Source organism: Biomphalaria glabrata, chromosome 11, assembly GCF_947242115.1.
Source record: "Biomphalaria glabrata chromosome 11, xgBioGlab47.1, whole genome shotgun sequence".
NCBI lineage: Eukaryota > Metazoa > Mollusca > Gastropoda > Planorbidae > Biomphalaria > Biomphalaria glabrata.
Window position 1 is genome coordinate 12,662,691 of NC_074721.1, and position 25,462 is coordinate 12,688,152.

General features: G+C 36.6%; 1 protein-coding gene across 2 annotated transcripts in view; it reads left to right on the top strand.

Moving 5' to 3' along the window:
• The window catches only part of LOC106063205 (uncharacterized), a 124,038-nt gene that overhangs the window by 94,842 nt on the left and 3,734 nt on the right, over positions 1-25,462 (top strand). For both annotated transcript variants that reach the window (XM_056004862.1, XM_013221512.2), the window contains one exon: positions 22,459-22,588. In XM_056004862.1, coding sequence (XP_055860837.1) covers positions 22,459-22,588 — 130 coding nt within the window. The remainder of the gene's footprint in view (positions 1-22,458; positions 22,589-25,462) is intronic.

A 25,462-nucleotide genomic window follows, 5' to 3' on the forward strand; every position in this document is an offset into this window, starting at 1 on the left:
AATCAATTCAAAACAAATGACACACACTATTGGCATTTGATGACTCAGGTATGGTTGACTTTACAATGGTTTTGTTGTACCTGCCTGGTCTAGGTGTGGCACTATTCCTGTTCTGAGACTCCCTAACTATATATCACCGAGTGTATCATTTGCAAAGACCACAGCACAAACGAAGAGATTAAAAACAGCATCACAAAAGTAATTAGATCCCCCACACACACACTCACACAAAGACATGCTGGCCACAGTTTAAAAAAAATACTAACTAAAATTGTATGGTCATATCACAAGGTCCTCATTGTATGGTCATATCACAAGGTCCTCAAGGCTCGATAATACCTCTATCTATTTGTCGTTTTAAATCGAATGTTACAAACAAAACTTAAATGAAACAATTGAAGAAACAAGTATAACGTTATTTTTAAAGCTACAAAATACTAAAGCAATTCTTATAATCACATAAAACTAAAAAACCCACATTCTAGAGAGGATTGTTTACATCTCTAAGTAATAAGAGGTAGTGTCCGCAATTAGGCCTGCATGTACGTAATTACATTAAAGCGCGTCATTTTTTTCCTGTTTTGATGGCGGCTGGTCTCCCTTGCTAAACTGTTACGATAAAGGTGGAGGACGCAGGTTAGGCCAGGGGTCGGCAACCTGCGGCTCGCGAGCCACATGCGGCTCTTTGGATGTTAAGCTGCGGCTCTTTAGTTCTTTGCGCAAATATTATTTATTTTATCGAAAAAAACAAACATTTAAAGATGTTCTGATTCAATTTACGAGTATTAGGCACCGATTCTATCTCTCAGCCACTTCTAACCGCCTTTCAGCGCACTCCTCCACCATGTCTTATAACATATTTGTTGGTGGATATTCAACTTTCTTTTGTCCTATCATTTGATATATACGAGTGCGCACACAAAAGACACGGCACTGGTTGACCTTTTTGTCAGTTATATGTCTTCCCAAGGTCCAATAGAAGAACTTCTAGGATTGATACCGCTCTCGTGACAAACTAGAGGAGAAGGTACAGCTAATGTCGTGACAAACTAGAGGAGAAGGTACAGCTAATGTCGTGACAAACTAGAGGAGAAGGTACAGCTAATGTCGTGACAAACTAGAGGAGAAGGTACAGCTAATGTCGTGACTAACTAGAGGAGAAGGTACAGCTAATGTCGTGACAAACTAGAGGAGAAGGTACAGCTAAATGTCGTGACTAACTAGAGGAGAAGGTACAGCTAATGTCGTGACTAACTAGAGGAGAAGGTACAGCTAATGTCGTGACAAACTAGAGGAGAAGGTACAGCTAAATGTCGTGACTAACTAGAGGAGAAGGTACAGCTAATGTCGTGACTAACTAGAGGAGAAGGTACAGCTAATGTCGTGACAAACTAGAGGAGAAGGTACAGCTAAATGTCGTGACTAACTAGAGGAGAAGGTACAGCTAAATGTCGTGACAAACTAGAGGAGAAGGTACAGCTAAATGTCGTGACAAACTAGAGGAGAAGGTACAGCTAAATGTCGTGACAAACTAGAGGAGAAGGTACAGCTAATGTCGTGACAAACTAGAGGAGAAGGTACAGCTAAATGTCGTACAAAAATACCTTGAAGACAAATATAATCTTTTCAATAGCAACTGATGGAGCCACAAGTATAACAGGGTAAAAAAAGGGACAACAACGATTCTTCGGAGCAAAATTAACCAACAAATTCTTACGTTTCACTAAATAATACACCAAGAAGCGCTTTGTTTCCAAATATTTCCGGCCGAAATAGTAGAGGTCTTGAATTTGGTATTTTTAACGAACTAGAGACTCAGTATTCCGACCTCATTCTTTACAAAAAAGTGCGATGGCTTTCCAAAGGTATGGTATTAAAACGTTTTGCTTTGCGCTTTAATGAAATAGATACATTTCTAAATGAAAAAAGCATTAATCACCCCGAATTAGAGAACGATAAATGGTTGCACAAATTTTACTTTATGGTGGATATAACAGTGAAATTAAATGAGCTGAATCTAAAACTGCAAGGAAAGGGAAAGCCAGCCTATGTTTTGGTAGAAGAATTGGTTTGTTTTGAAGAAAAAAATATTTTTGCAGAAGATATTCTGAGCGGTCAATTACTTCATTTTCAATTTGTAAAGCAATATTGCAATAAAACCAGTGCAACTGTTGACACGAGTTACTTCGGCACAGTTATAAAGAAAAATTAAAGATAAATTGGATGACAGATTTGAGCAATTCAAAAGAAACAAAACAATTTTAGCATTTATAAAAAAAAATCCTCTCAACACATATAGAAACGAAATCCACAATGATCCATTTGAAGTTGAAGCTGGATCTCTAGATATGTAATGGATCGATTTAAAAAGTAAAGCATTGTGGTTTAGGAAATTTACAGAGTTGAAAATCAAGTTGAAAGAATTGAAGATATGTTGATATACATGACTAAATGCATGAAGCGTAGGGCGTAATCATCTTCTTATTTTGAAGTAACGTCTGTATTATATAAGAAGATAAGAAGAAGGTCCAGAAATGTAAGTACGTAACGCAACAAAAGTGGACAGCTTTAAATGAACTGCTGAAAGTTGAGGCACTTATATTCGGCTCATATAATAGTCTTCCGGATTGCTACAGTCAGGTGAAAAAGTTGGCATTTGGAGTGCTGACTATTTTTGTATCGGCATATTCGTGTAAGCAATCTTTCTGTTCCATGAATATAATGAAAAGTAAAGTAAGAAGCCAACTAACAAATGAAAATGTACAGTCGTGTTGAAACTAAAAACTAGTTCTGAGCCAAATGTATCCAAACTTTCTAAAACCATGCAAAGCCATAGTTCTCTCTGAAATTGTTTGCACAATTGTTTCTTATTGAAGTACAAGTTTGTGTTGTATGTAAATGTTTAACTGGTCAAATTTTATTCTTAAACAATAAGTAATTATCTAATAATACCAGATATTTTTTTAAAACACTATTAATATAAAGATAAATAGATATATTTTCTTATGAATAAATAGATTTTTTTTTTCAAAAAACTTTATTTATGCGAGTACTATTTATTGTTTAAAAATTTTGTGTCTCTTTAAAAACGTTTAAATTTTGTAAATTTTAATTTTTGGCTCTTTCGACTCAAAAGGTTGCCGACCCCTGGGTTAGGCCAGGACACTCAGTAAGCACCTGACCTAATGGAGGACGCAGGTTAGGCCAGGTCACTCAGTACAGCACAGGACCTAAAGGTGGACGCATATAAGGTCAGGTCACTCAGTACAGCACTTGACCTTATGGAGGACGCAGGTTAGGTCAGGTCACTCAGTACAGCACTTGACCTAATGGAGGACGCAGGTTAGGTCAGGACACTCAGTACATAACTTGACCTTATGGAGGACGCAGGTTAGGTCAGGTCACTCAGTCCAGCACTTGACCTTATGGAGGACGCAGGTTAGGTCAGGACACTCAGTACAGCACTTGACCTTATGGAGGACGCAGGTTAGGTCAGGTCACTCAGTACAGCACCTGACCTAATGGAGGACGCAGGTTAGGTCAGGACACTCAGTACAGCACCTGACCAAATGGAGGACGCAGGTTAGGTCAGGACACTCAGTACAGCACTTGACCTAATGGAGGACGCAGGTTAGGTCAGGACACTCAGTACAGCACTTGACCTAATGGAGGACGCAGGTTAGGTCAGGACACTCAGTACAGCACCTGACCTAATGCACAGTACGGCACCTGACCTAATGGAGGACGTGGGTTAGGTCAGGACACTCAGTACAGCACCTGACATAATGCACAGTACGGCACCTGACCTAATGGAGGACGTGGGTTAGGTCAGGACACTCAGTACAGCACTTGACCTAATGGAGGACGCAGGTTAGGTCAGGACACTCAGTACAGCACCTGACCTAATGCACAGTACGGCACCTGACCTAATGGAGGACGTGGGTTAGGTCAGGACACTCAGTACAGCACCTGACCTAATGCACAGTACGGCACCTGACCTAATGGAGGACGTGGGTTAGGTCTGGACACTCAGTACAGCACTTGACCTAATGGAGGACGCAGGTTAGGTCAGGACACTCAGTACAGCACCTGACCTAATGCACAGTACGGCACCTGACCTAATGGAGGACGTGGGTTAGGTCAGGACACTCAGTACAGCACTTGACCTAAAGGAGGACTCAGGTTAGGTCAGGACACTCAGTACAGCACCTGACCTAAGCTGTGATACCATCATGTTTTGTTTCATGTGCTGGGGGGGGGGGCAGTACAACTGTTCTTTATCTCGAAATGTCCACGTCACCTGAAAATTTTTAATTCATTGTGTTCTCGGGTATGAATCTTGACCTTTGTATCATTTTCTCTCTATTATTTGGAGGCGTGATGTGCGAATGGTGAAGAGCTTGGCTTCCGAACAAGAGGGCCCCGTTTTCGAATCCTGATGAAGACAGGGTTTTATTATTTTGGGATCTTTAAGGGCGCCTCTGAGTCCACCCATCTGTAATGGGTACGTGACATTAATGGGAGAAAAGTAAAGGAGTTTGATCGTTATGCTGGACACATGACAACATCATTCACCGTGTGTCACAGAAGAAGATGGCCTTTACATTATCTATCATATGTTATCTAGCATGGTCTGAAAGGGAACTTTACTTTTTTCTTTACTTATTTAAAACTTTGTCTTATTATTTTATAAAGTAAAGATGCGTTTGTTCACTTAAATATTTAGGTCTTTATTTTTTTCCTTAGAAATTATAATTAATACTAAATGTTTTGTGTTTTCTAAAACATCGGCAGATCTCATGGCGCCAAAACGCGTAATTATATATACTTCTGTGCATGGGCGTAGCCAGGATTTTTTTTCGGGGAGGGTTTTTGGAAATCCCCCCCCCGACATACCCCCCCCCCCGCGAAAAAAAATTATATATATATATATATATATATATATATATATATATATATATATATATATATATATATATATATATATATATACATGTGTGTGTGAGTGTGTGTGTGTGTGTACATAATTAATCTTTATTACATTCTGACCCTTTCGGAAGACGTTTAATGTTTATTGTAGACTCCCCGCCCTTGCTAGCAAGGGGGTCTGGGGGAGTTCGCAGCGCTCCCCCAGCGCGGGGCGAAGCCCCGCCGCCGAGCACTATTTCTGGTATTGAAAGCCAACAAAATGCATATTCTGAGGTATCTACAGTGCATTATCTTGCTATTAAAAAGTTTTGTTTCAAAAGCCTAATGTGCTATTCTTACTGACTTAGACCCTCTCGCGCCGTTCGGCGCATTTTCCGGCAAGCTGTTTCCGCAACTCTTATTTTGCGTAATTCATTTTGTCGGAAAACATGTCCCGCAAAACCTCATGCGACGCTCTGTCACAACCTTACTAAGGATTCAACTCCCAGTTCGGAATATGATTTCTTTGATTTAGACCCGATCTCTATGACTGACTCCTAAAATCTGTCTTAGCCATTTTGTTGAGACACATTTAATGATTTTCAATTTCGGCAGAAGACTATTCACACTTAATTAATGGAGCCCAAGCCACTGGTAGAAATTTGTAACCTTTCTTGAATACGCTCTTGGAATTACATGCCTGTATTTCGCTTTAGATTTTATATGGAAAAGGAAAGTTTTTTCGTCAAATCATCTGTTGAGGGGTTTTAAACTAAAAAATCTCTGGTTTTTTTTTGTTTTGTTTTTAATTCAAAACCCCATTTAGCTACGATCATAGAATTTGGTGACTGTAGTTTGCTTTAAAATAATATCGAAGAGAGAGGTTTTCAACTCTAAACGCTCTGTAGGGGAATTTTAAACTCAAAACCATCCGGGGGGGGGGGGGTTAAACTTGAAAGAAAAAGCCATATGAAGGAGGGGGATTTACACTCAAAACCCCTTTGGCTACGCTCATAGATTTTATAGTGTGTAATTTGCTTTTTTTTTATATTGAAGAGGTACTTTTTAGCTTCAAACCCCAAACTGGAAGGGGGAGGGTGGTTAAACTCAAAACCCCTTTGGCTACGCTCATAGAATTTTGAGTGTGTAATTTGCTTTTTTTATATTGAAGATGGGGTTATCGTAAATTTTGGATGGGGTTTTAAAATCAAAATCTTCCTCAACTGTGCTGTTGGAATTTGGGGATTGTTGTTTGCATTTTTTTTTGTTTTGTTTTATAGAAGAGGGGGATTTAACAGCAAAAACCTCTAGGGGGTTTAAAATTCAAAACCCCCTGTAGGGGGTTTTAAACTCAAAGACCCCTGGTAGAGGGATTTGTATCTCAAAACGCCCTGATAGGGGTTTTTAAAATCTCAAAACCCCCTGGTAGGGGGATTTAAACTCAAACCCCCCTGGTAGAGGGTTTTTAACTCAAAACTGCCTCGGCTGAGCTGTGGTAAGTGATGATTTAGTATTAAAATCTCACCTAAAATAAACAAAATGAAAGCAAAAATCAGTCACTTAATTCCGTCCCCCTCCCTGCAGGGGGGGGGGGGATTTCATTTTGGGGGGAGGGGGGGGGGTTTGAACCCCAAGAACCCCCTCCCCTGGCTACGCCCATGCTTCTGTGACTAATAGCCCATTCTATTAAAAATCCGCAAAATGGTATTGCATTATTTCTAAACTTCGAAAACTAAAGATAATTACTTTTCTAATACAGAAAAGTTCGATTTTCCTAGATTCATGGCGACTTCATTTATGCTTATAGTTTGATAAAGAGTTACGTACATAACAATCTATCTATATATAGGTCTGTGATGTGATCATTATCGGATTAGAATTTGTTTCCGTTTTCCAGTCTAGGTCTAATATATATAGGTCTGTGGTCTGGATCTATAGATGGTCTATCCTCAAGAATCCGCCTTTTAATGTTACCATTTTTTAATATATGTAATTGCTCTTACAAAAAGTCATCAGCTTCGTAAAGGAGGAATCGTCTTTTTATTTAAATTCTTTTTTATATCTTAAATCTTACTTTTTTGTTTATTATCGTAAAAAATTATTAAACCTTCTAAGCCAAAAGTTCTGAATGACATTTTTTTAAAAGTAAATATAACCTTTTATTGATCATATATTGAGAATTTAAGTCTAAACGTTTTAATACCAAAGCAGAAGGTGTTAATACATCAAAAGTCTATGCACCCAGGTGTGAGCCCTTTCGTTCACCAATTCCAGGATGGCGACACGCGTTTTGTACCAGTGCACACCTGGGATCTGGTCTTTAAACTTGAACCCAGAGACCATAGCGCGTACGTGGGAGGGAAACTGACAAGCAAATTAGAGTCTCTGTGACCGTATTATTGTCCTAGGTGCGCGGTGCTTTTACTTTCTGTTTCAACGCTTGGGTCACGAGATAGACTCCTGTTTGTTTGGTATACTTTGAGCGTTATTTTCTTTGCCTTACTGTCTGACCGGGAAATTATCTACTTATTGCAGATTTTCATCAATGGCTTACTACTATGAGGTGGCGAGATGGCTGAGTCGTAAAGCGCTTGGCTTCTGAACCGGGGGGTGCCGGGTTCGAAACCTGATGACGGCTGGGATTTTAAATGTTGGGATCTTTAGGGCGCCCCTGAGTCCACCCAACTCTAATGGGCACCTGACATTAGTTGGGGGAAGGTAAAGGCGGTTGATCGTTGTGCTGGCCACACGACACCCTCGTTAACCGTTGGCCTAAGAAACAGATGAAATTTACATACAAGGTCTGAAGAGGGAACTTTACCTGGACTTATTACTATGAATAGCTAGCTTTTTTTTTTTGGTGCATTCCGTGTACATTATTTAGGAAGTGTTTTAAAAGATTTAGGATACTATTATTTTTGCGCACACCTTTCATCTCATCTCATCATCTCTGCCTGTGGTCCCTTCTGCTTCATTGGCCACCAACCAGCTTCCTCCAGGTATCTCGGTTCTGGGCGAGTCTCTCCAACTCTCCCAATGTCTTGCCCATCTACTTGGCATCTGCTTTCAGATCGCTGCGCCATGTATTCCTGGGTCGTCCCCTCTTCCTCTTTCCTTGGGGGTTCCAGGTTAGGGCTTGCCTTGTTATGTTGGATGCAGGCTTGCACACCTTTAAGCACTTTAAAATTAAAGTTTAAAGCTTGTATCGCTTGTAGCAGGAAATAATTTGTATTATTTGCAATAGACATGGTTCAACAAGTCATCCTTGACATATGTATCTAAAACTCTTTTCCTATCTCCTCTCTTTTCTTTTCTTTGTGTTTCTCTTTTGGTGACCTTACATCGTCTCCACAGCTTTTAAGGTCACTTTCTTTTCTCTTTCTATTTTACTGAAATTTAAGGGTTGAATAATGAAATCCGGATCCTATAAATTAGAATTTAAAGAAAGGGAAGATTACTGTGTTAACTATTTACAAAAGGGATTTTTCACACTTTTGTATCCAAACATATAAATATAAATTTATATACACGAGCTATTGGAGTAATTAACTAGTAGGCCTATACCTGATTTAATGAACTTCATTCACCAAAACGAAAGGTCAGGTGATAATATTGATAAAACAAAGAAAAAAACAGTCACGTGATAACCATTTTTGATTAAAATTAGATCATAATTTGTATCGAAGAGATAAAGAAGCACGTCACTCAATGTTGTTCATTTACGATTGGTGAATGAGGTGCATTCTTAAGTAAATGCAGAACAGAAGAATTGATTTTTATTAGCTATTATCGGAAGTGGAAAAATCTCTATAACAACATCAATTTGAACTTTGAACTGCTCTAGATTTGAATCTCATTTGAAACAAAGAATACAAAGATCAAACCTTAAATATTTTCTGGTTGAGTTTGTCTGAAGAATGCTACAATACTTGAAAACAAACTATCGTTATTTTAGTTCTGTTTCATACAATCTATTTTTGCGAAGCTGTATTTTTCATAATATGCTGAAACAAAAAAGACAGTGTATAGTAGCAGGCTGGACGCCACACTAGCCACTAGAATTCAGCTTACCAATATCTTGCTTAATACCAAGAAGTTATGTTCTTCAAAAACTTAATTTCATGAAAGTGATTAATCCTTAATTTTTCTAATGCTTCTGTCTCTATATTATTTTAGTTTTATACTTGAAAATAAATAATAATACTAAATTTAGTATTGGATTTAATTATTTTTTTCTTGTTTAAACAAATAGGAAATAATCCAACCTAAAAAAAATAAGCGAAGTGTTCCTCTAAATTCTCCGAATATACGAAGAGTTTCGCTAAATTCTACGAATATACGAAGAGTTCCGTTAAAGAAAAAGTTAGGAAAACACTAAACTAGTACATTTAAAATGCATGCCAAAACACAATATACGGTATAATTCAACATCACTTTTGTTATAAACAAATTTAATAGACCAGAGATAACGTCGTGGTCATTAAATATCAAATATTCAGGTCCACAAAATCATCATCCGCTTGAGAGGTTTATATCTTCTCTTGCAAATGCCCTGGACAGAAACCATTCTTTTATGCCTAGTGCATGTATGAACAGGTCCACAAATTTTGGTTTCCTTTTGCTGTCCAGACGGACATCAGCAAATCATCAGCAAGTCTGGGGCAGTCGAAAAAAATATTAGTCGACATTTTATGTTTTTATTTCATTCCCCTATCAGACCTTACGATCTATAGGGCAGATGATGTAAAGGCCATCTGTTTGTGTGGCCCATGGTCAACGAGGGTGTCATGCCATTAGAATTGGGTGGACTCAGGCCCTAAAAATCCCGAAATTCAAAATCTCCGTCTTCACCTAGATTAGAACCCAGGACCCCAGGTTTGGAAGCCAAGCGCTTAACCACTCAGTCACCGTGCCCCTATGTATTTATTTAATTGCTTTTATAAAGAGCAACTTTCATGCTTATAGCATGCTCAGTGTGCTATGGTCTAATCTCTTTAGTTGACCAATGGGGAGGGGGGGTATCTGGGGAAGGCTTCCGTGCTGCTTTTAGGCTCTCAGGAAACATAACTCTTGCTCGAGTCGGGATCCACACATCCCAGCCTGAAACGTGCAAATATTAGCCATCAGAACAGCGGCCCTTGCTGCACTGTACTATAATAGGTTGCTCAGGCCTGGGGTGCCTCCACCACAGGGTAAACGCTGTCAGGGCGCCTCATGTGCTCCTTGGCTCCACAGGCTTTTTGGGACTTAAATTTTGCAATGCAACATCCTTTTGTTTTAAGAAAGCATTAAAGACATTTCAAAACAATATACAGTACATTTCTAAATGATTAAGTACAGGAGCGGACTGGGTGTCAAAATCGGCCCGGGCATTTGAATACCATGCGGCCCACCAAGTGTATATCATGATGGGAATCCAATCATACCTGTCCTCAAAATCATTATGTTAGGTTTGATAATGTCTAGAAAACTGTACGCATGCATACAGTGAACTCTATATCCTTATAGGAAATATAGGCCTTATGCTGCTTTTTTTTAATCGCTTAATGTGTGGGCCCTAAAAGGTGAAGCCTTCTAGTAGCACTGTCTACGGATGTAGGCTATTACATTATTTCGGAAAATGTGTTACATTAAATTAGTATTAGACTGTAGTGTAGATTCTGTAAAAGATTTTTTAACATGTCGCTCAGAGAACCCCTTTTATAAGAAACTATTATAAAACCTTTAACGATCTAATACGTGCAATAGTGGCATACTTGCGGCCCTTTAGGTGGCCCTTTAGGTGGCCCTACCGGCCCATTTGGGAACGAGCCCACCGGGCATTTGCCCGAACGCCCATATAGCCAGACGGCCCCTGATTAAGTATTATAACTGCGTTCGGGTCCATGATATAACCTATTTGATTACATCTCGTATACCACATAACGCCTTTTCTCTCAATAAAACATAGAAGTCATTTTTTAAAATCTCAAACACCTGGCTAAAGAATTTTCACTGTCATTATATTCTAGGTTTTAAAATTTGTCCATGTATTGAAAAAATGCTTTTGCTTTTGGCACATCTGCAAAACTTTTTTTTTGTCATTGCCTCTTTAAAAAATCAAGTACTCTTCTATATTTTTTACAAGTAGAATTTAACGTAATCCATAGAAATTTGTTTTAATAGAACTCATTTAAAAAAAAAATAAACAAGAATTAAATTTGTGCAGCGAGCACTCCTGCATACATACACAGCCAATGTCTTTGAAGTTTTTTTTTGTAACGAATTAACAGCCTTACCATTTGTAGTAGGTGATTATAGAGAAGTAGCACACCTGGGCTTTGAATTTGTAGACCAAACACCCACACTTTTTCCTGTACACACACACTTCCCCCCCCACACACACACACGTAGATAAAAGCGTATTTCACACATATATGATTTTCTAGCATTAGTCTTCATTGTCCTTTTTTTCGTCAGACAATGACTTACTGCAAAATACACACTTTATTCTATTAAATTTCATAAAAGTTCAAACAGCGTTCTCGAGTATTGGAATATCTTACAGACATTGGAATAGCTTGTAAATGTTGCAGAAGCATATACATATAAGTAGACTTTCTATTTAACTATGAGGTGGAGTATCATGAGTGGCTTAACCCTAGCCGAAGAGTCACGAGGTTGAATCCCGATATAGTGAAGAGATCTTTGAATGCGAAATTTCAGTTCAGTTGAGTTTTTGGTTACCGTGCGCCTTAAAGCACGGCGGAAACCTCCCAGAACCCTCTCTTACCCTTCACCTTCACCTGTCCCTTAGTCTGTTGGACTGTTGCGCCAGCACACAAGAATTGTCGACCGTCTTTCTCCATGCCTCTCTGTCTTTTGCCTTGGAGAGAACCTCTACGTTCTGCGTTGGTTCTACGTTGGCAGCTGATAGTAAAATCTAGCTCGTCTTTTCTAATGACTGTTGAAGTTTTTCTCCAGTTTTTGGAATCAGAAACATACATCAACATTAGAGAAACAGACTGAGACCTCAACATTAGAGGAACATACTGAGACCTCAACATTAGAGGAAGATATTGAGACTTCAACATTAGAGAAGCATACTGAGACTTCAACATTAGAGAAACAGACTGAGACCTCAACATTAGAGGAACAGACTGAGACCTCAACATTAGAGGAACAGACTGAGACCTCAACATTAGACGAACATACTGAGACCTCAACATTACAGGAACAGACTGAGACTTCAACATTAGAGGAACATACTGAGACTTCAACATTAGAGAAACATATTGAGACCTCAACATTAGAGGAACAGACTGAAACCTCAACATTAGAGGAACAGACTGAGACCTCAACATTAGAGGAACAGACTGAGACCTCAACATTACAGGAACAGACTGAGACTTCAACATTAGAGGAACATACTGAGACTTCAACATTAGAGAAACATATTGAGACCTCAACATTAGAGGAACAGACTGAAACCTCAACATTAGAGGAACAGACTGAGACCTCAACATTAGAGGAACAGACTGAAACCTCAACATTAGAGGAACAGACTGAGACCTCAACATTAGAGGAACAGACTGAGACCTCAACATTAGAGGAACAGACTGAGACCTCAACATTAGAGGAACAGACTGAAACCTCAACATTAGAGGAACAGACTGAGACCTCAACATTAGAGAAACAGACTGAGACCTCAACATTAGAGGAACAGACTGAGACTTCAACATTAGATGAACAGACTGAGACTTCAACATTAGAGGAACAGACTGTGACTTCGACATTTGGAAACATACTGAGACCTCAACATTACAGAATATCAGAATTTGCTTGAACTATTTTGGGCCCCTGCATTTTGCATATATTTAATATTTGAATAAGTGAGGGCCCGGGGGATTTTCAAATTCTCCCCCTGCTCCTCCCTTCCTAGTTACTCCTTTGGAGTTTTGTAAAAAAATGCTCTTATCATATCAATCATGATAAATAATTTCACGAGAATAAAACTGCACACACACACACACGCACTGCCAACACAGTAAAACTTGACTTCAGACTTTTTTGTTTTGTTTGACTCCTTCCCGCCATTTCTTTTTAATATATAAATGGTTTGGCCTTTTTTGTTGGCCTGGTTTTTGTAGATCCGAATAACTGAGAGTTTATCTCGACTTATGTGATAAATTTAGATATCATTTTTATTTTACTTTTTTTTTGTTTCGCAGAATAATTGTGTCATATCTCAATGAATGGTCTCAGTATATCGATACTAAAGTAATTGATAGACGTTGTATCGCTACTGTTTCCAGTCAATGAGGGTTACGGCATCGATACCGGACACTAAGCGGGAGAACTCGGTTGTAATTGTTATCAGCAGAAGATAACTGATCATTATTGGGTTAACGTTCTTGTTTTCTTTTTATTAAGTGCGTGTACTTGTGTGTACGTGTGTGACTCTTTATTTCGATCGTCCCCCTTATGTTGCAAAAATAAACTGATAGTGGTTATTATTATTTCAAATATGGCAGACCTAATTTTTATCTTCTTGAATAAAAAGAGGGCATAGTTTCAACATTTTTAAAAATGCAAATAGAGGTGGGGGATATACGTTGCATCAACTCACTGTCTGGTCTGATACCAATTTCGAATACGTTATTTCTCCCACTTCCCATTCTAGGATCAGGTTGAAACTTCGCACAAATATTTATTATATTTATATTTATTTATTACACATGAATCAATAAAAAAAAATATAAATATAAATAAAAAAAATAAAACCAAATAGTTCATTAAATATTTGGCAATTAATTATTTTTATTTGCTACCCAAAAAGGAAAATAATTGCTACAGTATTGAGATGTATGGCTGTAAATGTGGAGCTATTCCCCTGAGATAAGCTCTGTGTTTAATTGTTATATATTTTAATTTATTTTCTTTTTGAAACCAGGTGTTTAGTTAACCATTTTGTTCTGTATACGTTTGTTGAACTAGTTTTGAAGGCTACGTATTATTTAATATCAAGACAATAGTAAAGGGAAAAATATGCGCTATTTGTTTGTTATGAAAGTTAGTAGCTATTTGTTTCTTTTAACTAGGTCACGCCTATGTGTTTCTTATAACTAGTTCTCAGTAATGTGTTTCTTTTAACTAGATCATAGATATGCGTTCCTTTTAACTAGGTCACAGCTATGTGTTTCTTTTAATTAGGTCACGCGTATGTTTTTCTTATAACTAGTTTATAGTTACGTGTTGTTGTTTTTTTAGGTCATAGATATGCGTTCCTTTTAACTAGGTCACAGCTATGTGTTTCTTTAAACCAGGTTACCTCTTAGTGTTTCTTATTGCTAGTTCATAGTTATTTGTGCATTTTAACTAGGTCACAGCTATGTATTTCTTAAAACTAGTTCATAATTATGTGCTTCTTTTAACTAGGTCATAGCTATGAATTCCTTTTAGCTAGTTCATAGTTATTTGTGCATTTTAACTAGGTCACAGCTATGTGTTCCTTATAACTAGGTCTTAGTTATCCGTTTGCATATAACGTTATAGCTATGTCTTCGTTATAACTTTATAACTAAGAGTGTATGTTCCTATTCACAAGGGCTCTGACTGACTGAACGTCCTAAAAAAAATGTTTGTTGTCTAATAAAGATGGCATCAGCCGATTTGGTCAGTTTACTCTAGAAGTTATGTTCTGTCTCTATTGTGTTTCAGCTTTTAAATAGCACCAAATGTTTACAGAAACAAGTATAATATATACAGACTCAAGTTTCCATCCATCCATCATGCGGGATAGCTGGGGAGGACGATTAGATGATTATTAAAAAATGATCCAATCGGATAAACTAGCTTTTATCGAAGAAGCTATTTTAATTGTATACAGTTTTAACATTTCTACGCACCCTTTACGGTCGTCTCAATGACCACCTGGGGAGGGGGGGGGTCCTCCGACAACAGTTTGAGAATCAATGATATAGTACATTTGGGATATTCAAACAAGGACACTTTTGACTTACAAAGTTCTATAAGTGCTACCAACATTTAAATCACAGTTGTGGCCCACTTCTGAAAAAAAAAGTTTCTTCATTTTATATGTTGTTTGCTTTAAAAACAAACAAACTTCTCAATAAAGCAGCGGGAAAATATTGTTAATTTCAATCAGCGTCAGCTCGTCCACAGTGGAACTCTCTTACACGGTACCCCCCCCCCCCCCTTACCATCCCATTACAATGTCACTGAGTTTTTTGTTTTTTTTTGGTTATAAATTACAAATTAATACGCTGATCTAATTGCTCCGCCCACGCGTTCAAATCAATCAAGGGTTTGTTTTGCTTGGCACGGCACTTGACCTCACTGATGCCTTAAGTTCTATTTTCAGCTTTCACGCGGTTGGCGCTTCAATGGAATAATTACTTTGAATTACAAATCCCAAAGTTGAAAACATTGCTATTAGCATTACTTGATCAAACATTCCTTGCCCCTACCCAACTGCTCTTAGCTTATTTCCTTTTGTCTCCTTTAATATCGATATGGACTTGCTTACTTTTTACACTATCAACTCACTCCGTCTGTCTGTCTGTCTGATATAAATATTGAAAAAAAATATTTTTCCCCACTTCTCATTCTCGGATTAAATTGAAACTTTACAGTTACTCAAATATTTCTAACAAAATATGAATCAATTTTAAAACATAACTAATTTCATTAATTATGTGTAATTAGTTACTTTTGAGTGATATCGAAAATGGATGTAAATGTGGAGTTCTTCCTCTGTGACAATCCCCCCTTTTTTTTCTCTTTTACTATTTTAAAAATTAAATTTGCTTGTGAACACGGTACACATCTGAGGGGCCCAACTTTTTTTTTCACCCAGGGGCCATTTATTTTAGTCCAACGGGCTGCCTCGCCAGGGAAAAAGAACTATCGTCGCATCCGGTGTTGACAGAAGTTTGTAATGGCATAACAGGCTACATATTGCCATCAGGTCGTAGTTTTTGGGCATCAGTCGTCATAGTAAAGTTATATTCCATGGGATGTCTTTTGTTGAAAACATGAATGGGATGCACGTTCCAAAAAGAAGTCATCTACAGCTTTGGCCATTTACAAAATATGTTAGATAGAAGAACTGAATGCTGAATTGACTGCCCCTATTCATTGGTTCTACATTAGGACTTTCTCATAGGTGTGCACAATTTCAGCTTGATCTGAGATTGGGTGTGGGAAAATAGCTTGTATAAATCTTTTACCAGACAGACAGAGTTGATATAAGCTTTGTTAAGAAGGGCAATTTCAGTCCAGTGTACGAACCACAAGACCGTTATTCGACAACACCGCATAGCAGCAACAGATGAGCCAGTTTAACTTCTTAATCGACTTGTCGGGACCCTCGTGAATATACAGGAGGGCCAAAAGTAGGTTATCAGTTATAAAACTACCTGTACGATTCTAAACTCAGAACATGTAAATAACACCGATCTAAAAGATTCTTTTTTGGGAATCTGAACAATGATGAATCAGAAAATAAGACCAAAATATTTAATTGATTCATGATCATGCCATTGGTTTAAACTTTAAACTATAAAAACTAGATCAAAGACGTTTTATTAAGCATTTCACAAACACACACACACACAAATACACTTCTTTATCTCTCTTTCTGTTTCTTTCTCTCTTTCGATGTGTCTCTCTTTCACTCTAAGTCTCTCGTCTCTCACTCTCTGTGTCTTTCTTGTCTCTCTATCTTGGTACCTCTTTCTATCTATCATTCTCTTTGTCTCTAGATCTGTCTCTCTTATTTATTATTATATTATCTCTCACTCTCTTTTTATCTCTGTCTCTCACTTTTTATATATCTCTAAGTCTCTCTTTCTTTATCTCTCTCTTTTTGTCACTCTTTCTCTCTCTCTCTCTCTCTCTCTTTATCTCAGTATTTCAATCTTCCAGTCACTAAAACAAGCCTGAAGAAGTTGGTGCAGTATCTCACAAGAATGGACAAACAAGAATACATTTGTACTTTGCAAGACATAATCTTGAATTTTCTGAAATACTCGTAAGACTCAATATAGATCGCCATGGACGGCTGGAGAGAAACATGCTTTGCTTATAAGTTCATAAATCCATAAATGTCCCGAATGAACTCTGACAATGTCCTCGCGCCGTCTTAACCATGCCAGTATAATGACGTTCTGACCTTTGTCACGAAATGTCAAATAAATATTATTGATGAGTCGCTGTGAAGTTGGTCGTGAAATGAAAATGGATGGAAGAAGCTTTTAAAAATAATTTATAGCTTTTTAAAAAAATGTTTTTACCTTACAGTTTTAAAAGAAGAAAGCGTTTCCCTTCATTGAATGGGACATTGCTCTGTCGTGTGTTCTTACTAACTGTCGTCAGTTTGACATTTGGTCTAGAAATTTTTTTTTCATGATAGACAAAGAGATCATTAGAAACCAGTGGTCCCTAGTCCATGGGTATCGACTCCATCTGACAAAAATAAAATGTAGATGAAAACGCATTGCGAAGCGTACCTATTTTATACATTGATTTTCTAGAATAAACAAGAACTTTATTCTATTATGCCCGAAATTATAGTATAGTAATAAATTTTGAAAAAGAGTTATCTCTTATATTTCTAACTCTTTCGCTCCTAATTGACGATGCTAACGTTGATTTGACTCCCATTAAACCAAATTGTTTGTTTTTTTCATTTATAAATTTTAATTTGTGTTGTGTAAAATGGAATGGGTTGCCAGAACTAGTCAGGAAAACCAGTGAAAACCAGTGACTTAGCAAAATTTAGGTAATTGGTTAATAGGCATGACCAAATGCATGACGCGTCGGACGTAATTATCTTCTTTTTTTTTTGAAGTAACGTCTGTATTATATAAGATAAGATAAGATTTTAAAAAACATGCATTCTCCTACAATTCATTTCCAAATATAACATTTTCTGATAACAAACAAAAAAGTTATTGGAGTTTAATCCTAACAGGATAGTGAAATACAAATGAGCAAAACGAATAATACTATCGGAACGAGTAAAATAATTACGGAGCGAAAGAGTTAACATTCTGTCTACGTTGTTTTTTCTTTTTGCATTAAAATTCAAAAACAGAAAAAAGGAAAGAAAGCGATACAGTGAAATGTGTGGGCGACGTAATGGAACCTAAATAGAAACGTTGTAGAATGATCAGAGAAAGATTGCAGAGAGATTTGGAAAGAATTAGGTAATAACCAATGTCAAGGTTGCTTAATAGAATAGATTTTAAAAAAGCAATGTCAAGGTTGCCAAACTGAAAGATCACCGTTGCCAACTAAATATCTCCGAGTAGCAAGTTATCTTCTTATGAACTCTGCTTTATTATCGCTGGTTAGTAGCTCATTTGTTTTCAAATACAATTTAGTAGCGCTGCTATCATAGCGCGTATCTTCAATACTGAGAGTATCTTGTGCTGCAAACGGAAGTGTATAGACTTTTGATTCTGCAGAGCTAAAAGTGCAAACAAAAATATTAATTAATTAATTAATAAAAAAAATATCGTAAATCTTTAAAAAATGCATAGCTTATCAACCCTTAATAAATTCCTTACCCTTATCTATCAAATAGTTAGTTGTTTATATTTATCCGATATGAATGAGAATCTCCACTACCAATATAGAATTACATGGTTAAGTTAAGCTTTATTGTTTTCTTTGTTCTTAATGCCATAGTTCAACGCTAAGGGGATAAAAAAAAACTATTAAGAAAAACAAAAATAATACTGATCAAAAATAAGTTATTGTGTCTTTGCATGATTAGCAATACTTTCAATTGTGTTCAGCAAGTTTTACAAAGCTATGCTATGGTTTATATCATGCTATAGTATTTAAATACTATTAAGGATTCGAAACTCAGAATCTGGAACTGAAGAATACATAAAAAGATTAACGAAATTTGTCGCTAAGATTGGTCAATGTGTGGAGATCTCTTATGTACCGCACCAAAAGACAAAAAAAAAGGCTCTTTATTAGCGGTCAACTTCAGAAATGACATCTTATTATCTCTATTCAAATCACCCCTTCATGGAACCCGGATCCAGGAAAATGGACCCAGCAGGAACCTGGACAGCTGATCTCAAAAACAACTCTAACGACTTTCTTATAAATTTAACAGTTGATGTGTATCGCTGAGAAAATAATTACTACCTCGTTGGCCACATGAGAGAAACTCTAGTTGTGCCATTATAATTTTGCAAAGTAAAAAAAAAAAAATCTAAATTTTGCTTGGTAGACTTAGAAAACACAAACATGGCGAAGTCAGGCCATAGTGTTCCGAAATTATACGCTAACAGAGTACATTTAAAGTTGTTTTAATTTTATTGAAATAATATCTCCGCTTTACTAATATGTTTTTACGCAGATTTAATATAGATTACATCTAGATCTAGACTAGGTCTTAAGCGATCTAAATCAGAAGTCTAGGTCTAGTTTTAAATCTAGATATCTATATTATTTTAGTATCAATAAATAATCGTTAAAAATGTACTAAGTCCAGGTGGCTTAATTGTTAATTGTACAATTTCGAGCATCTGACAGTGCCAAAATGACGGGATAGATACCCGGTTTGAACCAAAATATTATTTTCTTTATTATTTTGTTTATATTTTATTGTATTTACATTGTAGAATGGAGATATTGTCTTTTTTAAAATGTATTTTTTAAATGTTGTTCTTGTTCAATTGGATTGTTGGTCGACAAAGTTTTACGGACTATTGATGAATACATGGTCTGATGACCTTTCTTTCTAAAGAGTGAGGAACCGCTGCTCTAATACACTTTTTGTTTTCTTTACATAGTTTGCGTGTCACAAAATCGAGGCAGAGGTTCCCAAAAATAGCTACCAATCACAACTGCTGACAGAGCGCCATGTTCAGCATGACATGAATGGATGAGAGTTTTATTTTATGAAGTTGATCCCTTCTCTCTCTCACACTCTCTCTCTTTCTCACTCTCATTCTCTCTATTGCTCTCTTTCTTTCTCTCTGTCTCTCTTTCTCATGGTCTCTTTTTCTCTCTCTTTCTCTTTCTCTCTCTCTCTCTCTCTTTCCCTCTTTCTCTCTCTCTCTCTCTTTCTCTCTCTCTCTCGCTCTCTCTCTTTCTGTCTCTTTCTCTCGCTCTCTCTTTTCTCTTTTTCTATCTCTCTCTTTCTTTCTCTTTCTTTCTTTCTCTTTTTTCTCTCTCTTTCTCTCTCTCTCTTTCTCTCTTTCTTTCTCTCTCTCTCTATTTCTCTCTCTCTTTCTCTCTCTCTTTCTCTCTTTCTTTCTCTCTCTCTCTCTCTCTCTCTTTGCTTATTTTCTCCTAGTTTGGACAAAATGAAAGGCATTGAAACGAAAAAAAAAAAAAAGCACGATGTGCTCATTCTAAAAGGTGACATTGTCCAAGGACGACATTGATGCTTACAACGTCCTCTCAGTTCATTCACTGGCTCAATGACAGCTAGAGTGCAACAAAGACGCCGAGTTGTGTTTTTTTTTTTAAAGCATTAATGTTACAACAGAGCATCTGTCTTGAGAAGACAAGTCTTAAGTTCGTGTTTCGTTAATTACCCCCCATCAGCCTGTCACAAGAGACAGCTTTCATAGATGGTCGTTTAGGGCAAGATGACACCTCAGATTATTTCCTGAAAGGACCGGTACATCTTTTTTTTTTTTTTTTGGTCTTTTTTTTATCATTATTATCTCTTCGTCTGCCCTCTTCGTTTCGTCAGCAGACGTGACTTGGTTCTGGCCATGAAATGGATTACCCTCTAGCCCCCGAGGGAAAACAAAGGTGAAGGACACCCCAGGGATGTTCCCATGGTAAACAAAGCTGGGTCTTGTACGAGTGTCCCCAGCTCCGGGAGCTAAGAAGGAACGTGTCCGGACAGTCACTGGACTTGTATGGAGGCTACGAGGCATTACGCCGAACGGCCCAGTTTCTTGCCAGAGCACTACGGGAGGATTGAGTCCTTCCTGCTCTGTTCCCAATCGGAGTTCAACTCAGGGTAGTGTACAAAGAACCAAAATCTCTCAAAAGTCGTTTTCAGATATTTGGATTCTAATATAATGTAGTTCCGCAGTTTAAATCATGTTCCATAGATACGAATTTCCTATATTCGTAGCAATTGTGTATGATGTTTTAATTGTACCAAATCAGTTGACACACAAGTCGGACTGTCGCCAATAGTGGACTGGTATAACGTTGGGACATCTTTTTCTCTAATATCATTCATTTTTTTTCTCCAAGTAATTCTATAGGCTTTAATTGTATATCTATGTATCAGTATAAATCTTTTAACAATAACATTTTTACCAATGTTTAATTAATTAATTGTTTGATGTCGTTTTAAAATGCAGCTCAGTGTTTTCCAAACTTTTTCCTGAACGGAACACTTTACACTTTCTGAGGCCAAACAATTGGTTTATTTTTTTTAGAGATGTTAATTCAAGTGGTAGCCTACTAGTTAAATATTCCATTAGTTGATGGAAAACCAATCCAGGCTTCGATGAACACAGTTGATAGAATGAGTTGACGGATACAATGATTTGACTAAAAGAATGAATTGACTGATAAAATAACTAGACTCATAGAATGAATTGATTGATAATAATAATAATAATCTTTATTGTCCGTAAGGAAATTTGTCTTACGATGTGTGCATTAGACGAAACAACATAGTTGAACTATTAACAACCAAAATGTACATTCACACCAGACTCACTCGTAATTTACAGGTGAAAAGTTTATATCAGATGAACTTGGCTGATACAATAAATTTTGCTTTTAAAAAATCAGCTTGCAATAGAGCTTCATTTGGTTATGTCGATTATATAGTCTGTATCCTACTATGTTGTTGGTGATATTATGTACATTTGTGTTTCCTAGTCTAATGCTATCCTTTTCGAATCTCGGTGAATGCTGGTATTTTGAATTTCTGAATATATAGGGCGCCCCTGAGTCCACTCAACTCTACTGGGTACCTGACTTTAGTTGGGGAAAGTAAAGGCGGTTGGTCGTTGTGCTGGCCACATGACACCCTGCTCGTTAACCGTTGACCACAAAAACAGATGACCTTAACATCATCTGCCCAATAGATCGCAAGGTCTGAAAGGGGAACTTTTACTCTTTTACTATTACTCGCATCAACCTTTCCCTTCACTGGCGTATCTTGGGGGAAGGAGTTGGGTCCAAATTTGAAAATACCCCAAAGCCCCCACTTGAGAATCCCCCAAATGTGTGTCCGAAAGTGGTTTTTACATTTAATATTACGCCATTATCTCATGTGATGATGTCGAATGTCAAAATGCAGGGGCCCGTAAAGAGGTCAAGCCCCCAAATGCCTAGCTACGACAGTGTTTCCCTTTTTTTGTTTTCTTTTTTTTTAAAAGATTTCCTCTTGTTTTGTTAGTTAAGTGACACCTTTCTGTAATGCGATATATCAATTTTCAAGCAAGACAAATTGAGCCTACAGTTATAAGAGACAAACAGCGACGCTAATGACTGTGTCAACAACGAGTCCCTCTGATATTCACCATTTTCTTGTTTCAGCTGAGATCCAAGTAGGGTGTCGAGAGCTCCAGGCTCGGCGCTACATCACCGATGGCTTCTGCACATCTACCAAAGCTATCAATGAAGTAGTCTGTACTGGTTACTGTTTACCTGAGCAAAACTTACCTTGGTAAGTGTCACACATCTTGGCTTAAATAAAAAGTATTTTAGGTTGATCTGTCTACGGGCTTATGTTACCATTAATAAGCTATGCTTTTAAAAATATATATGATATATTTTGGAACTTTTTCAAAGCTTTTTCTACTATATCACAAAATATCTTTAATATAGTGGAAGTATTAGAATTTCACTCTAGGATCTCAAACTTTGAAATAAATCAAATGGGCAACTGAGTAGCGATGATAAAAGAGAATTGATATGAAGGCCAGCTGCCACGCATTGAGATATTATAATTCTAGCTCAAATCTTTTTTATTAAGTTGGCAACAGCGAAGCTCAATCTCTGAGTCTCTGAGGCAGATTAGTTTATTGCCAAAGCCTTGTGACAAGCATAAGACGTTATATATAACAACCAGAAAGATGTTTTATACTGGTAATGTTATAGATGACAACCAGACTTGAACCAGATAGATGTTTTATACAGGTAATGTTATAGATGACAACCAGAACGATGTTTTATACAGGTAATGTTATAGATGACAACCAGAACGATGTTTTATACTGGTAATGTTATAGATGACAACCAGAAAGATGTTTTATACAGGTAATGTTATAGATGACAACCAGAACGATGTTTTATACAGGTAATGTTATAGATGACAATCAGAAAGATGTTTTATACTGGAAATGTTATAGATGACAACCAGAACGATGTTTTATACAGGTAATGTTATAGATGACAACTAGAACAATGTTTTATACAGGTAATGTTATAGACGACAACCAGAACGATGTTTTATACTGGTAATGTTATAGATGACAACCAGAACGATGTTTTATACTGGTAATGTTATAGATGACAACTAGAACGATGTTTTATACAGGTAATGTTATAGATGACAACCAGAACGATGTTTTATACTGGTAATGTTATAGATGACAACCAGAACGATGTTTTATACTGGTAATGTTATAGATGACAACTAGAACGATGTTTTATACAGGTAATGTTATAGATGACAACCAGAAAGATGTTTTATACTGGAAATGTTATAGATGACAACCAGAAAGATGTTTTATACAGGTAATGTTATAGATGACAGTAGAAAGATGTTTTATACAGGTAATGTTATAGATGACAACCAGAACGTTGTTTTATACTGGTAATGTTATAGATGACAACTAGAACGATGTTTTATACTGGTAATGTTATAGATGACAACCAGAACGATGTTTTATACTGGTAATGTTATAGATGACAACCAGAACGATGTTTTATACTGGTAATGTTATAGATGACAACCAGAACGATGTTTTATACTGGTAATGTTATAGATGACAACCAGATAGATGTTTTATACAGGTAATGTTATAGATGACAACCAGAACGATGTTTTATACTGGTAATGTTATAGATGACAACCAGATAGATGTTTTATACAGGTAATGTTATAGATGACAACCAGAAAGATGTTTTATACAGGTAATGTTATAGATGACAACCAGAACGATGTTTTATACTGGTAATGTTATAGATGACAACCAGAACGATGTTTTATACTGGTAATGTTATAGATGACAACTAGAACGATGTTTTATACAGGTAATGTTATAGATGACAACCAGAAAGATGTTTTATACTGGAAATGTTATAGATGACAACCAGAAAGATGTTTTATACAGGTAATGTTATAGATGACAGTAGAAAGATGTTTTATACAGGTAATGTTATAGATGACAACCAGAACGATGTTTTATACTGGTAATGTTATAGATGACAACTAGAACGATGTTTTATACTGGTAATGTTATAGATGACAACCAGAACGATGTTTTATACTGGTAATGTTATAGATGACAACCAGAACGATGTTTTATACTGGTAATGTTATAGATGACAACCAGAACGATGTTTTATACTGGTAATGTTATAGATGACAACCAGATAGATGTTTTATACAGGTAATGTTATAGATGACAACCAGAACGATGTTTTATACTGGTAATGTTATAGATGACAACCAGATAGATGTTTTATACAGGTAATGTTATAGATGACAACCAGAAAGATGTTTTATACAGGTAATGTTATAGATGACAACCAGAACGATGTTTTATACAGGTAATATTATAGATGACAACCAGAACGATGTTTTATACAGGTAATGTTATAGATGACAACCAGAACGATGTTTTATGCAGGTAATATTATAGATGACAACCAGAAAGATGTTTTATACAGGTAATGTTATAGATGACAACCAGAACGATGTTTTATACAGGTAATGTTATAGATGACAACCAGAACGATGTTTTATACAGGTAATATTATAGATGACAACTAGAAAGATGTTTTATACTGGTAATGTTATAGATGACAACCAGAAAGATGTTTTATACAGGTAATGTTATAGATGACAACCAGAAAGATGTTTTATACAGGTAATGTTATAGATGACAACCAGAACGATGTTTTATACAGGTAATATTATAGATGACAACCAGAAAGATGTTTTATACTGGTAATGTTATAGATGACAACCAGAAAGATGTTTTATACAGGTAATGTTATAGATGACAACTAGAAAGCTGTTTTATACTGGTAATGTTATATATGGCAACCAGAAAGATGTTTTATACAGGTAATGTTATAGATGAAAACAACAATGATGATATATATTGTTAATGTTCTAGACGAAATCTTGTTATACTAAAAATGGCCACAACAACCTTATGGCTGTCACAAAGTTTTTACAAAGTTGTCTATGTTACAAATACTACTTCTCTTTTAGAGTATGGAATAGGTTGCCTGAATCAGCCAGGATTAAACATGCATGACTAGATTGATCTAGGGACAAGCGTAAGACGTGATCATCTTCTTTTTT